A 14111-nucleotide genomic window follows, 5' to 3' on the forward strand; every position below is an offset into this window, starting at 1 on the left:
TCCCTCCCCTCAAATTATTTGCTCCCATGCAGGTGCGTCACGTTCTCTCCACCCCTGGTCCCTGTTAATCGCCCCATTCAACACTGGTGATGAGCAATTCTGTTTCTGCCTTTCGGTTTCCTGTCCTTCCACAGCTCTGCACTCGTGTTCGTTGCTGGTACCATTGCCTTTTGCCCCGTGGGTGGTGGGGTCATCAATGAACCCCCTGTTTCAACTATTTACAATTGCGGGATTGCGTCTAATAACCTCCCCTCTACGCGTAGGCTTCACCGAGCCCCTCTGAACCTGGAGGAGGATACGCGACGCGGCGAGGGCATGTCCCCCAACTGTCAATCAGCGACCCTAGTCACCATGTAACGGAAGCCATCGGGCACATGTACGAAGATGATTACGACAAACGCGATTCGCGGCGCCTCAGCTATATCTCCTCCCCTTTAAGTGAAGCGATCTCAATCATCCCTCCAAACCTTGCCGGCTGCGAATCTCCTACCTCTCCCCAAAATCTACAAGTGAAAAACCATCTGAGTGAAGCAAACCAACGGCAAGTGAATGGGCAAACATGGGCGCAAGGTTCCAAGTCTGTGGAGAGCAGCCCGACGTCTCCCGCCTCGACCGCCTCCCCCGGCTCCACCGACACCGCTACTACCTCGTTCCCTCTCAACGATATCGATTACGAGTCCAATCCAGCCGCCGTGGCACAAGAGCTGAGCAACTTGGCTGCAATCCGGCGGATGTCAATGGACGTGGCAGCCACCGGGGATCCCGACCTGCCGAGCTTTTCAGTGCCGTCGATCGCGCCCTCTCCCTCCGACGATGAGAATGATGCTGCCCGCCTTTTTTGGGTCCCCGCCCGGTTACACCCGGAGTTGGCACCCAAGGAGTTCAAATCCTTTCTCGAGAGTAAGGCAGATATGATCAAACGGAAATCCGGGGATTTCTCGACCTTAGGCTCGGATGGCGAAGGCATGCGAGGAGGACTGAGACGAAAGCGGTCCATGCTTTCAAGGCAGATCGACAGCTCTCATGGCTATACGGATGGCGCGGAGCGGCTTGAGCGTAAACGCTCACAGACACAAAAGGACTCATTGGGTCCCAACCTGCATGAGTTGGAAACCTTGGTCGATGACTCGAAATCGCGCACGCCGAGCGCTTCGTCAATTCTCAGCGATATCCAAAAACTTGGGTTATCGGCCGACGAAGATAGGCCGATACTTCCTCCAGCCCCTCCGGGTTACAGTCTTCGACGCTCAACAAGAACCCAATATCGCAAGGCTGGAAGCCTAAGAAAGGGAGAGAAAGCTCCATACTCCAAACGGGCAGGGAAATCGGCGGACGGAAACGACCCTACAGGCGGACAAGCAGCCATAGGTCTGACACGGGTATCGACTGATCCCACGCCGAGTGTAACACGGTCGCAAGCCTTGGCCAAGTCTACTCAAGGAACACCGCATACCCCTGACACAACATCTAGTTTTTCATCGGATCCGGCTTCCGAACCAACACCTTCAGTAAGTGACTCCGTTCTTCCCGATCCATCAGATCGGGCAAGCGCCCCTCCACCTGAACGTCAACAATGGCATTCGCGGATCAGCTCGAATGGACGCTCGACATTGAACATTCCATCCTCCGAACAGAGAATACCCGAAATAATTGAGACCCCGCCGCCCGAAAGCAATGCCACACCCCCGAGCCCGAGTTCCCCGCAGCACACCCCGCCCTCAAAGGGCCCTTCGGTAGCAGATCGATCACACGAGCGGCCCCCTAACAAACGTTCCGGACTCAGTCGCACACATGCCACGGATGCCGCCCCCACTCTTAACGAGTTCGCCAATAACCCACAGCCCTTGCCCGGTAATACTATGCGAACCGACAGTCTTTCATTTATCCCCACCGTGTCGGAAGATCGCAAGCCAGAGGAACGCAAGCCAGAAGAAAAGAAATCCGAATCGAAGAAGTCAAAGGACAAAAAGGAGTCCGAAGGAGGACGCAAATCGAGCTGGCACTGGCTTCTGGGCAACGAGGAGAAGGACAAGGATAAAGATAAGAAGAAAGACAAGGACAGCGAGTCGAAGAAGCACAAATCGAAGTCTGCGGACAAAGCACACGATGCATCTCACGCCCCACCGTTGTCGACCGAAACTATCCAGCGGGGACGCGAAAGCCTTGTCATGGACCGACTGGACCCCAAGCTAGAGGATGAACGACGCAAAGACAACACACGGAGAGCTTCCGGCGAATCGAAGAAAGAGAAGGAATCGGGACTATTCTCGTCCATCTTCGGTGGTAGTAGGAAGAAGAGCAACGGCGATAGCGGACATCATCACAAGAAGAGCTCCTCTCGGAACTTGTCCCCTGAGCCGCCAGTTCGGGAGTTGCGGCCAGATATCGATTACGCTTGGACTCGGTTCTCTATCCTGGAAGAACGAGCAATCTACCGGATGGCACATATCAAGCTCGCAAATCCCCGACGCGCGCTGTACTCGCAGGTCTTGTTGAGTAATTTCATGTATTCGTACTTGGCCAAGGTGCAACAGATGCACCCGCATATGATGCTCGCAACGTCAGCGGCTCAGCGACAGCAGCAGCGACAACAGGAAGAGTACCAACAGTACCAGCGGTATCACGAGGTAAGTTCTTGCTACCAAGGCCTTGGTAGGCATCTGCTGACTTTCCCTTCTACTTGCAGGCTCAGGAGCAACAGTACACAGACAGTTCCTACGATGATCCTCAGATGTATGAATATAGTGACGAGCATCAGGACCAGTACCGATCCCAGTCGCGTGGGAGCAAAGATGGCTACGACAATGGGAATGCATACGGCCCAGGCCATAGTCAATACGGTCATTCAACCTTTGGAGACGATATGCAGTTGGATGACGACGAAGACGATATGTGGTGATTGTGAATGGACAGGCTCTTCCCTTGCTACGGTCGAATAGTTGACGAGCATTTCTATACCCCTGCTTCTGTCGGAACGGGCGCCGTTTTGCAGCTTTGTACACTGGTGTTAGCTCCTATCTTCGGACCCGCGATATGTGGCAAATAGCACAACGAAAGAAAAGGATATGAGGGTTTCTGTTTCATATTCCACTATACACACAGGAAAGCTGCTGTGAACCAAGTTTATATAGTGCACTTTTGCATATTCCATGATGATGGCGGGGTAGTGCCTGATATGACCTGTTGTTGTTGCCTTGGCTTGATTTGATCGCATAGCGAGAGGGGTTGGCTTGATTTTCTATTCTTTACTGTCTGTATTAACGCTTTATTTTATCATAGAACCTGACCACCGACTGGAGGCTAGTAGCCATTGGCGGGGCTGACTTGATTCTGGCTGAGGATGTTTAAATAGCTTGTAACTTCTTTACATACTATGTCCCCAAGTAAATCATCCACCGAGGAGGGGGGCCGCGACCTGGCGATTGGTAGGGCACGTGACCACCGTCTCCCCCCACAAGCCTCCGCAGCGTCATCCAATCCACCCCCGGCCGGCCATGGACTCTTGACTTCCTCCGTACTCCGTGCTGCCTGAGACCCCGGTATTTTTGCTTCATCGTTCTTATCCTAATAGACAACGCACTCCGCTGCATTCACCTGATCTAATACCTCTGGAGATTCGGATCCCTCTACACCTCTCAAAACAACCTTGCACTTGTTTCTTACCCTCGCCCCGACCCTGAACCGAACAGCAACCACCGCGAAAATGGCCGAAGCCTACGAGCGCGAACAGTACGTTCCTCCCTTGATTCTCCCTGACCCTCCTCTTCGGCTTCGACGACAGATCGAACCCCTGGATAGTTTCGACTCTTGTTTCCGGACCCTACAGATGTGATAGTCCGGAAGATCTATACTGACATCCTATGGGGGTGAAATAGACAGAACAACGCCCTTCTCAACTCCCTCTCCTCGAAGGTCTCGGCGCTCAAGTCCGTGACGATTGATATTTATGATAATGCGCGGGACCAGGAGACGTTGGATCATTCGGTTCGTCTCCCCGGCACCCCGTTTTGAGTGTTTGGATGGGGGTTGGTTTGCGATTCGGTGGGCTGGATTCGGGGGTGTGTGGGGTTTGGGGCCTTTGATCGCAAGACTGACGTTTTTTTTTTCTTGTCTGCACAGAACCAAGTCTTCTCCTCCCTGTCCACGAATCTCAAGGGCAGCGCCAGTCGGTTGACCCGCATGGCGCGCCAGGGCGATACGGTCGCCGTGCTGAAGGTCGCGTGCATTGTGGTCGTGGCGGGTTTGCTAGTTTGGATGATTTTAGGGTGGATCTTTTAAGATCCTTTGCCCCCCCTCCCCCCCCCCTCTTCTCCGTCTATCTTGCTTTGGTTGGGGTTGTGGGATGGTTATTCAGGGTGGGTTGGGTTGGTGTCCGCTTTTTTCGTTGTGTTGCGGAGCGGAGCGGTGGTGGGCTTTGCTGCTGTTTGTTGATTCTGAGGGGAACGGGGCAGTAGGGGTATCATGGCTAGCTGGCTAGCTGTGTCTTTGATTTGCGGGAGGACGGGGTAATTTTCGGGACAAGTCGACTTGCGGGTTTCAAGGACTTGTTCTTTTCTTTTTCTGTTCGATTTATTTCTTATGGTGATGATGGGTTGGGATCGGGGTTGGGTTTAATGTATAGCGATGAATGGGGATTGTTGGTCCCCTTGCTTTACTTCTTCTTTGTGGTGTTTATAGTTTGTGTTCACTTGTACTGTACTTATAGGTTTGGTTTTAGGGTTATTTTAGACCGATGCATGTTTGTGGGTTCTTTTTCGCTTTTGTGGGGGCTGATATAAGGGTGGTGGGTGTATATTGTTTGCGTTTTTATGTTCAGGTACTGGCCTAAGTAGTGGGTTGGGGTGGATCGTTGCGATCCTCTGGTAGATCTTGTTGTTTTGTGATGGCCATGCCTTTCGTCTGTTGGTGTAGACATTAGCTGCTGTTTTGGTCGAGCCTATTTTGGTTTGCTGAATGTGCTGCTGCTGCTGTGAGGTTGGCTGAGGAAATCACAGCGTCGGTTGTCCGCTCTCTTTATGGCGGGTGCAGTACAGCTGAGCTGGAATCTGTTATACCCAGGAGATAGGATTGGTTCGCTATTTGTGTTTGTTGGAAGCTCGTGCATGACTGCTGTCCATGTATGAAATTCGTCTAAAATCTACCTGACTATCCCTCGCTGCCTTTACCACCTAATCTTGGGTCGGATCCCCTATCGGATTCTCGTAACAGAGAGACGAGTGGTAGGGTTATGCTTGCAACGGTCAGAGAATGCTGGTGTCTACTCAAACATTAGTGACAGCACCGTGGCTATGGCAGGCCACGTCAAACATGTACTTATTCTGCTTGTGGAACCGCTGAATACAGCCGTGTCAGTGCGTGCGGAGATATGATTCAACAGAGCAGAAACGCGGTGCTCCTAAGCCTGGCACAGCCACGGCGGCGATGGGATCAGGTCCAGATGAAGCGTCTAGTTGTCAGCATTCGTGGCAAGGCTTGGAGAGCAACCCGGACGGAGAAGAAAGCAACAAGTTCGATCAGTATCGAGTCGAGCAACGGTGGATTCAACAGCAAGTTTGTGAATAATGAGAATTGTACACAGTACAATGCGTTGAACATGGGCCGGCGAACAATACAACCATCCCCAAACTAGGCTCAACTCAAGAAGAAAACCGCTGCAGTAGAATATGAATGGACACGGACAAGCCGGGTGTACAATTCAAATTGCAAGTGTCTTTACCAGTGGAAACGCCTGTGCCACCGATAATGGATAGTATTTCCGCAGTAGTTTGAATCATTGGCCCAGAATTCTGTTGTCTGTCTGTGATGTAGGACGCTCAGGCGATGGCACACTTGTAGCCCTGAGAATCGACGCACTAGCACAACATGAGCACCACAAATTTGAGAGTAGGCTGTGTGAGAATGACTGGCTGAACTGGTTGGCTGAAGGGCTTGCCTCTAGCAAAATTGGTAATTAAGAAGAGCCGGGATGAAAGCGAATGAGAATCAGCAGCGGTGGTTGTGCATGTGTCTTGCAAGAGAGGCATTCTGGAACTTTTGTACAGTATCAGCATGCCGGTCAGCAGACAGGACCAGGCCCTTGATTGGGTACATGTATATGCAACAAACGCCACAATGCGCAGGTGGCCTGAGAGGTTTCGCGATCCCTCGCCGGAGATACCTTCTTTGGCATTTCCCCATAACGGATCGTGAGGGTTCAGTGGAACCTCGGCTTCGAGGGCCCTCCGGCCCAAGCTCAATGTGACGCATACCGGCTGGTCCGGGTGATCGTGCTAGGACGGGATGGTGGCTCTCGATGCAGCACACTTTGCGTCAGAGTCGTTACGTTCCCGCGGTGCAGATCCATTGACAACGAGTACGTATTACATGGGGGACGAGAGGCTTTGGCTAGAAATATCTTTGGGGACGATTCGCGGGCGAATCCAGGCTGTTCCATCCAGCACAGTGGCTTATTCGGACAAAGACACCTGGAGTGTCGAGAAGAGCCGGGGAGGTGGGTGGCCGATCATGTTGATAACAGTACGTCATGGCCGTCCGCCACAGAGGATTTGGAGATGATGCGTCCATTCACAAGCGATGGACACTCCCTCTGCCGGAGTCCAACCGTCCGTCATGGGGTATGTCTTTCAGATCGGATTCTTAGCCGTCAGGGAGGTCGATGGCTTTAAAGTCGGGAAGTCAGAAGATCGTTACAATGACCGGCGGGTGACTGCAGTGGATACAGTATGCGATCGCGCGATTATCTAATCGCAGCCTCGACCTCGGCGATTTGATATGATAAGAAAGAGTGGATGAAAGTGGATGAGAATGAGTAGATCTCACCCTGATCTGCATGTGCCAGTTGAATCATGATGCCCCAGCTGCAAAGGTATTTTCCGGCTCTCGTTTGTCTTTATGCGCTCCAGCAGTCCGGAACAGCATCACGGCAAGCTTTCCTTCTGAAAACAATCAGAAAGGGGCATGGCGCCATTTCCCTCGCACGTGAGCTCATCCTGTGAGAATGGGGCGATCGTGATATAGATGGTGGCGGCAGGGATTGTAGCGAACCTCGGCTGGAAGGTCGCGTAACTCGGGTAAATCGATAACGAGATAGAGATTCTCTTGCGACAATCGGACAATTGATAAGGGGGGAAAGGGTGGTTCCTGATAAGGAGGAGGGGTGAATGAACTTGGAAAAGGACGGCCGGGAAAAGAAACCGGACTTGAGGTTGAGGGTTGAGGGCCACGTGCTGCCCGCCGCTGCCGCTTGTTGGTCCTTAGGCACCTTAGGCACCTTAGGCACCAACAAGGCTCAATAGAGAAAGGAAGGCGGGTAGTTGAGTTGAAGGAGGACTGCTGCCCGACACGCCCACAGACTTAAAGCGTCCGTGCTTGGTACCTGGCTAGACTGCCAATGGTTCCGGTCATTATCATCAATTCATCACACTACAACCGCTAGACAGAGTCGTCTGAAATCCGAAGCACACTAACTGGTCACTACTACTGCAGGGGGAGAGTGGGCTGGCTGACTATCTGACTATCCAACTTTCCTCTACAGTACTCCCTGAGCCAGCATACTTGGTCGCGTCGATCCGCTACGGAAGCCAATTTCTGGTACAGGAGTACTTCTGATCTCATCATCTGGATCTTCATGATAAGTCCAATGGTCCATTCGGATTTTCCTATCACTGACAGTGATATGATGGCAGGTCTATGCCGAAAGGGGACACCGGACAGGACAGGGCTGGGCCGCAGGCCAGAGGACTCGGCAAGCCGAAAAAGGTCTATAGGCCCCTGGATCTTAACGGAGCACGGCATTCCGTGCCTTGTCTGACTCTTTGCTCCTGAGTCCTGAGTCCTGAGTCCTGAGTCCTTGGGCCCGTGCTTCGTCTAGACTGAATTGGTAACTGCACGATCAGAACTTTTTGGTCGCCCGTCTGTGGCGATAAACTGGCATGGACGACGCTTCATCAAGTGATCCTTACCCAATCCAGGTGCGGAGCTTACGTGCCTGTGTCGAGCACGTGCTGGGATTGTGTGGCTGCAAGACGAAATCTCCTTCGCAAACAAGCCTTCCGACCGTAAATGCCAAGAGCTATGAAGACTGTGTAGTTCCCTCTGTAGCATAGCGAAAGGGGAATCATGATGATTTCGGACCAGCTTGCGGAAGAGTGCCAGCCTGCCAGGCGAGAACGAGATCTTAAAAGTCCACCTCCGGGAGGATTTTTGAGTGATCATGATTTGTGGTTTGCAACATCCCGAAGCCACAAATCGCAAGTGGGCCGCCAAGTTGAATTTTGTTCTTGTATTCCGGCCCACCTGATTGAGTTTTCTGGCTCGGATGATGTGATCATTCGATGTGGTTCTGCAAATCACTCCTCCGATGATTTGGTTCGGGCCTTTCTTTTGTTCTTTTGACTCACCGCGTCGATTGGCATACAATTGTCTCATCCGTCATAGATAGCGATTGCAGACTTGACCATTCACTGACCGTCAGGGACCAAAATCTCTCTTGAGTCTTGACAACGGAGCAGTGGGCCCAGGCTCTTGTCAAGCCGAAAAATCTTAGCATCTGCTAAAACTAAAAGGGGCCTGGAACTTGCTTATCGCATCATAGTTTGCGTCAAGAGTCGCGACAATCTCCTTTCGCGACGAATGCAATCGGCGTCATTCTTACGGTATATACCGGCTGATTACCCTTGCGCTCTTTCTATTCCGAGGAATATCTGAGACGGGAATTCGTACTCATAGTCTAGCTTGCGATAACCATCGAAACTCCGGGTGCATGACAGGCGGCCGCCGAAAAGGATGCGGTTTCCCCCGACCCTTACCGGAACAGTCCCCGAGAGCGCCCGATAGCGGTGTATGATATTTGATGCATCGACAAGTTTAGTCTACCCGGGTCCACCGTCCCAAGTCGGATGGACTAGGTAAGAAGTGGTGGTGAGTAGCTACGGAGTAAACCAGAGGGTCCCGACTAGGAGATCGAAGTGTCCGTTCTAGAAGCCGGTCGGTCGCCCTCTCACATGAAATGTGTTTCTGATACACCTAGTATATGAATTCTGCTGGCGCTCCAATCCCCTAATTTGTTGACCCCCAATCGTGAGAGTTGCAGCCGAGCTTGCTGAAGTCACGTCCAGTGCGTGTGTGCTTTGCATCCTCGTGCGCTGAGCCGCAGTAGGGAATATTGAAGCTATGGATACCGTCTTTGGCTGGAGCTGTGCTGAGCTACAAAGCGAGCTGCACACATGTGCAATACGTGATTTCTTTTCTGAAAATAGAACCTGCCCTACTACCACGGTCATCGAAAGTAACTTGCTTTTACTCGCACTTGTCTCAGAATCGAAAGGCCAATGTAACACTGATAGTTAAAACTCCACACATTGTGCGTAGATTACGCCAACGCCCCGCCAATATCAAAAGTTTCGAAATCTGCCCCTCCTTTGACTCAATTGAGTGGTCTTATGTATGAGTACGAGTATATCGGTCGGTCACACCGATTCATGTTGCTAACTTCAACTGTCAAAAGATACCCGTGGTGGAGTGTGGCCCGGAACGCTAATGGTGCTGCCCGAAGAAAATCAAATGGATGGGTTAATTGTTCTCCACTTCAGGCATGGGTTTGCGAAAACTTGAGCTTCATCCTTGACATTTGAAGCTCGGGAAGGGTTGCTGTCACATCGATTCCAAAGAAGACCCCTACACTTCACTAACTCTTTCTGAATTATCCTTCCCCTGGCGATTGCTTTTGTGTGCTTGTTTCGCCCCCTCTCCAATCCTCCCTCTTCCCGAGAGGATTGGCATGGCTTGAGCTGTTGGCTGGATGTCATGCCACTCGGCAGTTGGCCTCGGGGAGCACTGCATGAATTATTCCGTAGGGAGGAGAGGAGAGGAGAGGGGAAATCGTGGTAGCAAGGGCGAACAACATATGATACCGAATGTTGCAGGGCGGGCTCCCGATAGCATGATAAGCAGATAGATCATCATCCTGGTGGGGCACCAGGAGTGACGAATGCTAGGGTGAATTGGAATTGGTCACGATCTCTTGCATACTCCCTGCAGGTGGGATCCAAAGCTGCTGCGGTGCGACCTGCGCGACTGCATGGCTGTGCGTGTGTGTGTGCGTGCGTGCGTACGTGCGTGTGTGTATGCGCTTTGATGTCCATGAAACCGAGGGGTAGTTGGTGTATGTGAGAGCTCATGAGATCCAGTAGCAGAAGAGATATTGGCTGCTTCTCATCTCCAGAAGGGATTCGAGACGTGGATGAGTGAGGTCGGGGAGTAGCAGCGGGCAGTACTGTCGCAGCGGGAAGATGCGACTGGGAGGTGATTTACCTCAAGGAGACTAGACTAGACCGCGTATCATCATGCGGGAAGGATGATCCCGAGGTATGCACCCATACAGCTGAGATACTCCGTGCTCATACTGAGGGACTGCCATTCCACAGTACTGAGTAGAAGACTACGCAGGTCCTCTGTAGATAGTGGGAATGATCCCTATCGCCATATTGATCGTCGCTATCGTTACTCTTCAGTGTGGCTGTTGTACCTGAATTACGTGTAGGCCTTGGCCACCGGATAACCAGACAGCCGTCTAGGGCTGATCTTACGAGGACGTGATCGACTACCGTAAAACCCCCGAAGCATCTCAGGCGACGGAAAAATTCTCAGGGTCAGACCTAGTACTCAGAAGACTAATAAGGTCCTCCGGATCCTGCTGATTGCGGATGTTACTGTATGTTATCTCTTGGCTTAGGATTTACCTTGTGCGAAGTAACTCTCCATACCTCTCTCTGCTCTTGTTCTGCTCCTGAACTTGCAGACCAATTTTTCCGGTAGGCAATCAATCCGTCCCTTCCATCTTCTTACCCTTTCTTCATTCACAATACCTTTCATTTTCTATGGACTCCATTGAGAATTCCTCAGTGAATGACTCTGTGGAGAAGAGTTGGTCTTTGTTCATCATCGATTGACTAACCGCGATTCCAGAACCCTTCTAAGTTTTGATCGCATCATCTCATTCAGCATCTCATCCTGTTCTATCTTTAGTTGATACAACAGTTCAGGGTCGGGCTTAGTCACCTCTCTCTCTTCTTTCTTCTTCTTCTTCCTCTTCTCTCTCGGGAGTTGATCGCATCAACTCCGGTTCTCACAGTCTCAATTTGCCCTCCTTCCCCAATCCAATCTATCCAATCTTCAAACTACGTACTACTCGGACTAGTTGGGTATTTTACTACGGTTCCCGCCTTGCCACAGCCGGCCTCACGAGCGAGACTCCGAAAAAGGACCCAGTGACGGAAACGGCTGCACTTTCAAGGCTCCACCACCACCACCACCATTTCCTTGCTTAGGCTGTGGGACCCGTTGTCGACCCCCGTTTGGACTTTTGCTCTGCAAATCTGGACGGTGGACAGCACTCCTAAGCAGTCCCAAGCAGTGCAAAGAAGCCAGCCCAGCACATCACGGCCAGGCTTATTTTTCTTCTGATTTTTTTTTCTAAAATATTTTTTTATTTTTCGGCCCCCCGTCGCATCATTGCGGGTTTTTTTTTCCCTCTTTTCTTTTATCTTTTTCCCTTTTTCCGTTTTGATTTTCCCAGCCTGGGTCCTCCCTTTCTCAAGTCTAATTTAATACATCTACCTTCCCCTCCCACACCCACTACTCACTTTCTGCCATCCCACTTTGCAGACATTACTACACCCTCGTCTTACCTGGCCTACGTTTGCTCTACTGACAGCTGCAAATAAGCAGCTGTTAGAATAAGACGTCATGGCTCTCAGCTTCTTCGGTGCCGGAGGCGCCAGTCATGCGAAATACTTCGATATTCGGTGAGTCACTTTCATCGCACTTACTCCGGTATGCCGGCTGCAACTCCGATTTGACTGACGCGCCCCTCCCTTGCGCCAAACAGTCTAGATGAAGACTATATCGTCTTCCGAGGAGGTGAAGAGGAGGCTGCCAGTGCTCATTTGAGTGGCAAGCTACTTCTCTGTCTCTCTGAACCTCTCTCCATCAAGCACATCCGACTCCACCTCACCGGCATCTCTCGTGTCTGGTATGTGATGCCTTCCGAACTGTCGCAAATCCCCGGAGTTCGCTCACTGACAATCTTTTCATAGTTGGCACTTGCCTTCTACCACTGCCGGCGGCGGTAGAAAGTCCTGGAGGGAGAAGGTTTTCTACGAGAAGACGTGGCGATTTAGAGAGGCGGGTAAGAGCAAAACCGAAGTTCTGCCGGCCGGCAACTACGAGTACCCGTTCGACATCGTTCTCGAGGGTTCAATGCCAGAGAGTGTTGAAGGTCTTACCGACACCTATGTCACCTATCGCTTCAAGGCGGAAATCGGTCGCAAATACATGAAAGACATTACCGTTCGCAGACCTCTCCGCATCATTCGTACTCTGGAGGCCAGTGCCCTCGAGCTCGCCCACGCTATGGTAAGCAACCTTCACCTCAAGAGACTTTGCGACGCCCACTAACCCGCAACCGTCGCAGTCGGTTGAGAATGTTTGGCCCAACAAGATTGAATATTCCATCAGCACCCCGACCAAGGCTGTCGTTTTTGGGACCAGCATCCGTGTGGACTTCAAGCTCATTCCCTTGTTGAAGGGACTCAGAATCGGCCAGATTGTCTCTCAGCTCATTGAGAGTCACGACCTCACCCTCAACCCTGAAGATCCTGATTCGATTCGGAACACCTACAAGAGCACTCGCACGATCTTGAATGACGAGCATGAAGTTGACGAAGAGAATGGCCTCGATGTCATCGACGAGATGGCTGAAGGATACCAGTTCACACGTTATCTGGACCTCCCGAAGACTTTGGCTCGCTGCTTGCAGGATACAGACACCCGGGGCATCAAGATCCGCCATAAGCTCAAGTTTCGTGTTCAGCTCCTCAACCCCGATGGTCATGTCAGCGAGGTACGCATCTTTCTTTTCCCAATTCTCACAAATCTCCTTCTAATCTTTAGCAGCTCCGCGCCACACTCCCCGTCTCTATCTTCATTTCCCCTAACCTCGCCATCGATGAAAACAACAACCTGATCGATCAGACCCCTCAGTCCGCACAAAGAGCAATCAGCGACATCGCTCACCAAGCTCCTCCCTTGTATGGCGAGCACCAGTTCGATCAGTTGTACAGTGAACTTGATCCTTCGGGTTACCGAACACCGGGACCGGGAAGTGGTCCTGGCACTCCTTTCGGAGCCCTTAGCCGCAACATCTCTGTCGAAAATCTTGCTTCGATGAATGCGTTGACCAACACGGACATCTCAGCGTCTGCCTTGCATAGCCGTCTGTCAAGCCTTCGTGCCAACCTGCACAACCACCCCTCGCCACCTGAACACGAACATCACTCAGATCCTGAAACCCGCCGTCTTGGTGTACCTCCCGATTACTTCGGTCCTCCTTCGGGGGGCTCGGGTTCAAATTCCCACAGTCCCGCAAGTCCCGAGCTTTCCCGACGCCCCTCGGATGAAGTCATTGATCACGACCCTATTCACTCCGGCATGGCTACTCCCTACCATCCCCAGTACGCCGAGGTCGAGACCCTCAGCCGTGTCCCGAGTTACTCTACAGCCGTTCGTACCAGTGTGCGCCCGTGCGACTCTGGGCTGCCGGATTATCAAGCGGTGATCGCCGAGGACGTTGTCTCTTCCACTCCCCAGTCCCCCCAGCAGGCTTACATCCGCAGCCGTGGGAGCAACACATACCTGCCTTCTTTGGACTCCCTTCAGACTCGTACTGGCTTTCTCGGCGCTCGTGCTCCCCATCACGACGATGATGACCGACGCTTGCGTCTCGTTCAAGCTCGCGCCCGGTAAACCCAGGTCGCCTGTGATCAACGACCCAATCTGCTTTTTTCCAAATCATGACGAGACACGCAAAAACTACGATTCTGGGCGTGGCCGGCCCCCCCCCCCCGCTTATCACCAAACATACTACAACCGCACATAATTATCCACCACGAATGGACGCGGGACGTCTTTTTAAACATCGCATTACACCCTAGCTCATGTCATCGAAATACAATCCGCACATACCGTCTCTTGACTACAGCATCTTCCCACGACGGTTACTTCTGAAACACATGTTGCATGGTTGGACTGGCGCGCAAGGATAGGAAGATGGA

The 14111-nt window shown here is 51.9% G+C and overlaps 3 protein-coding genes across 3 annotated transcripts; all 3 read left to right on the top strand.

Moving 5' to 3' along the window:
- Positions 1 to 374: 374 nt before the first annotated feature.
- Positions 375 to 3312, top strand: BO86DRAFT_343692 (putative telomere silencing protein Zds1; the record flags this gene model as incomplete). Its single annotated transcript, XM_025669158.1, has 3 exons — positions 375 to 1470; positions 1510 to 2627; positions 2687 to 3312. 3 exons carry the CDS (start codon positions 375 to 377, stop codon positions 2897 to 2899), a joined length of 2427 nt encoding a protein of 808 aa, XP_025525215.1. The 3' UTR covers positions 2900 to 3312.
- A 293-nt stretch (positions 3313 to 3605) lies between these two features.
- On the top strand, positions 3606 to 4489 carry BO86DRAFT_156018 (SNARE domain- containing protein). Its single transcript, XM_025666364.1, has 3 exons — positions 3606 to 3729; positions 3876 to 3984; positions 4120 to 4489. Exons 1-3 carry the CDS (start codon positions 3704 to 3706, stop codon positions 4276 to 4278), a joined length of 294 nt encoding a protein of 97 aa, XP_025525216.1. The 5' UTR covers positions 3606 to 3703; the 3' UTR covers positions 4279 to 4489.
- A 7256-nt stretch (positions 4490 to 11745) lies between these two features.
- BO86DRAFT_401985 (arrestin family protein) lies at positions 11746 to 13803 on the top strand (the record flags this gene model as incomplete). The annotated part of the gene is made up of 5 exons (XM_025673809.1): positions 11746 to 11804; positions 11888 to 12031; positions 12096 to 12414; positions 12473 to 12901; positions 12955 to 13803. 5 exons carry the CDS (start codon positions 11746 to 11748, stop codon positions 13801 to 13803), a joined length of 1800 nt encoding a protein of 599 aa, XP_025525217.1.
- Between the last annotated feature and the right edge of the window lie 308 nt (positions 13804 to 14111).

Source organism: Aspergillus japonicus, assembly GCF_003184785.1.
Source record: "Aspergillus japonicus CBS 114.51 unplaced genomic scaffold BO86scaffold_47, whole genome shotgun sequence".
Lineage (NCBI taxonomy): Eukaryota > Fungi > Ascomycota > Eurotiomycetes > Eurotiales > Aspergillaceae > Aspergillus > Aspergillus japonicus.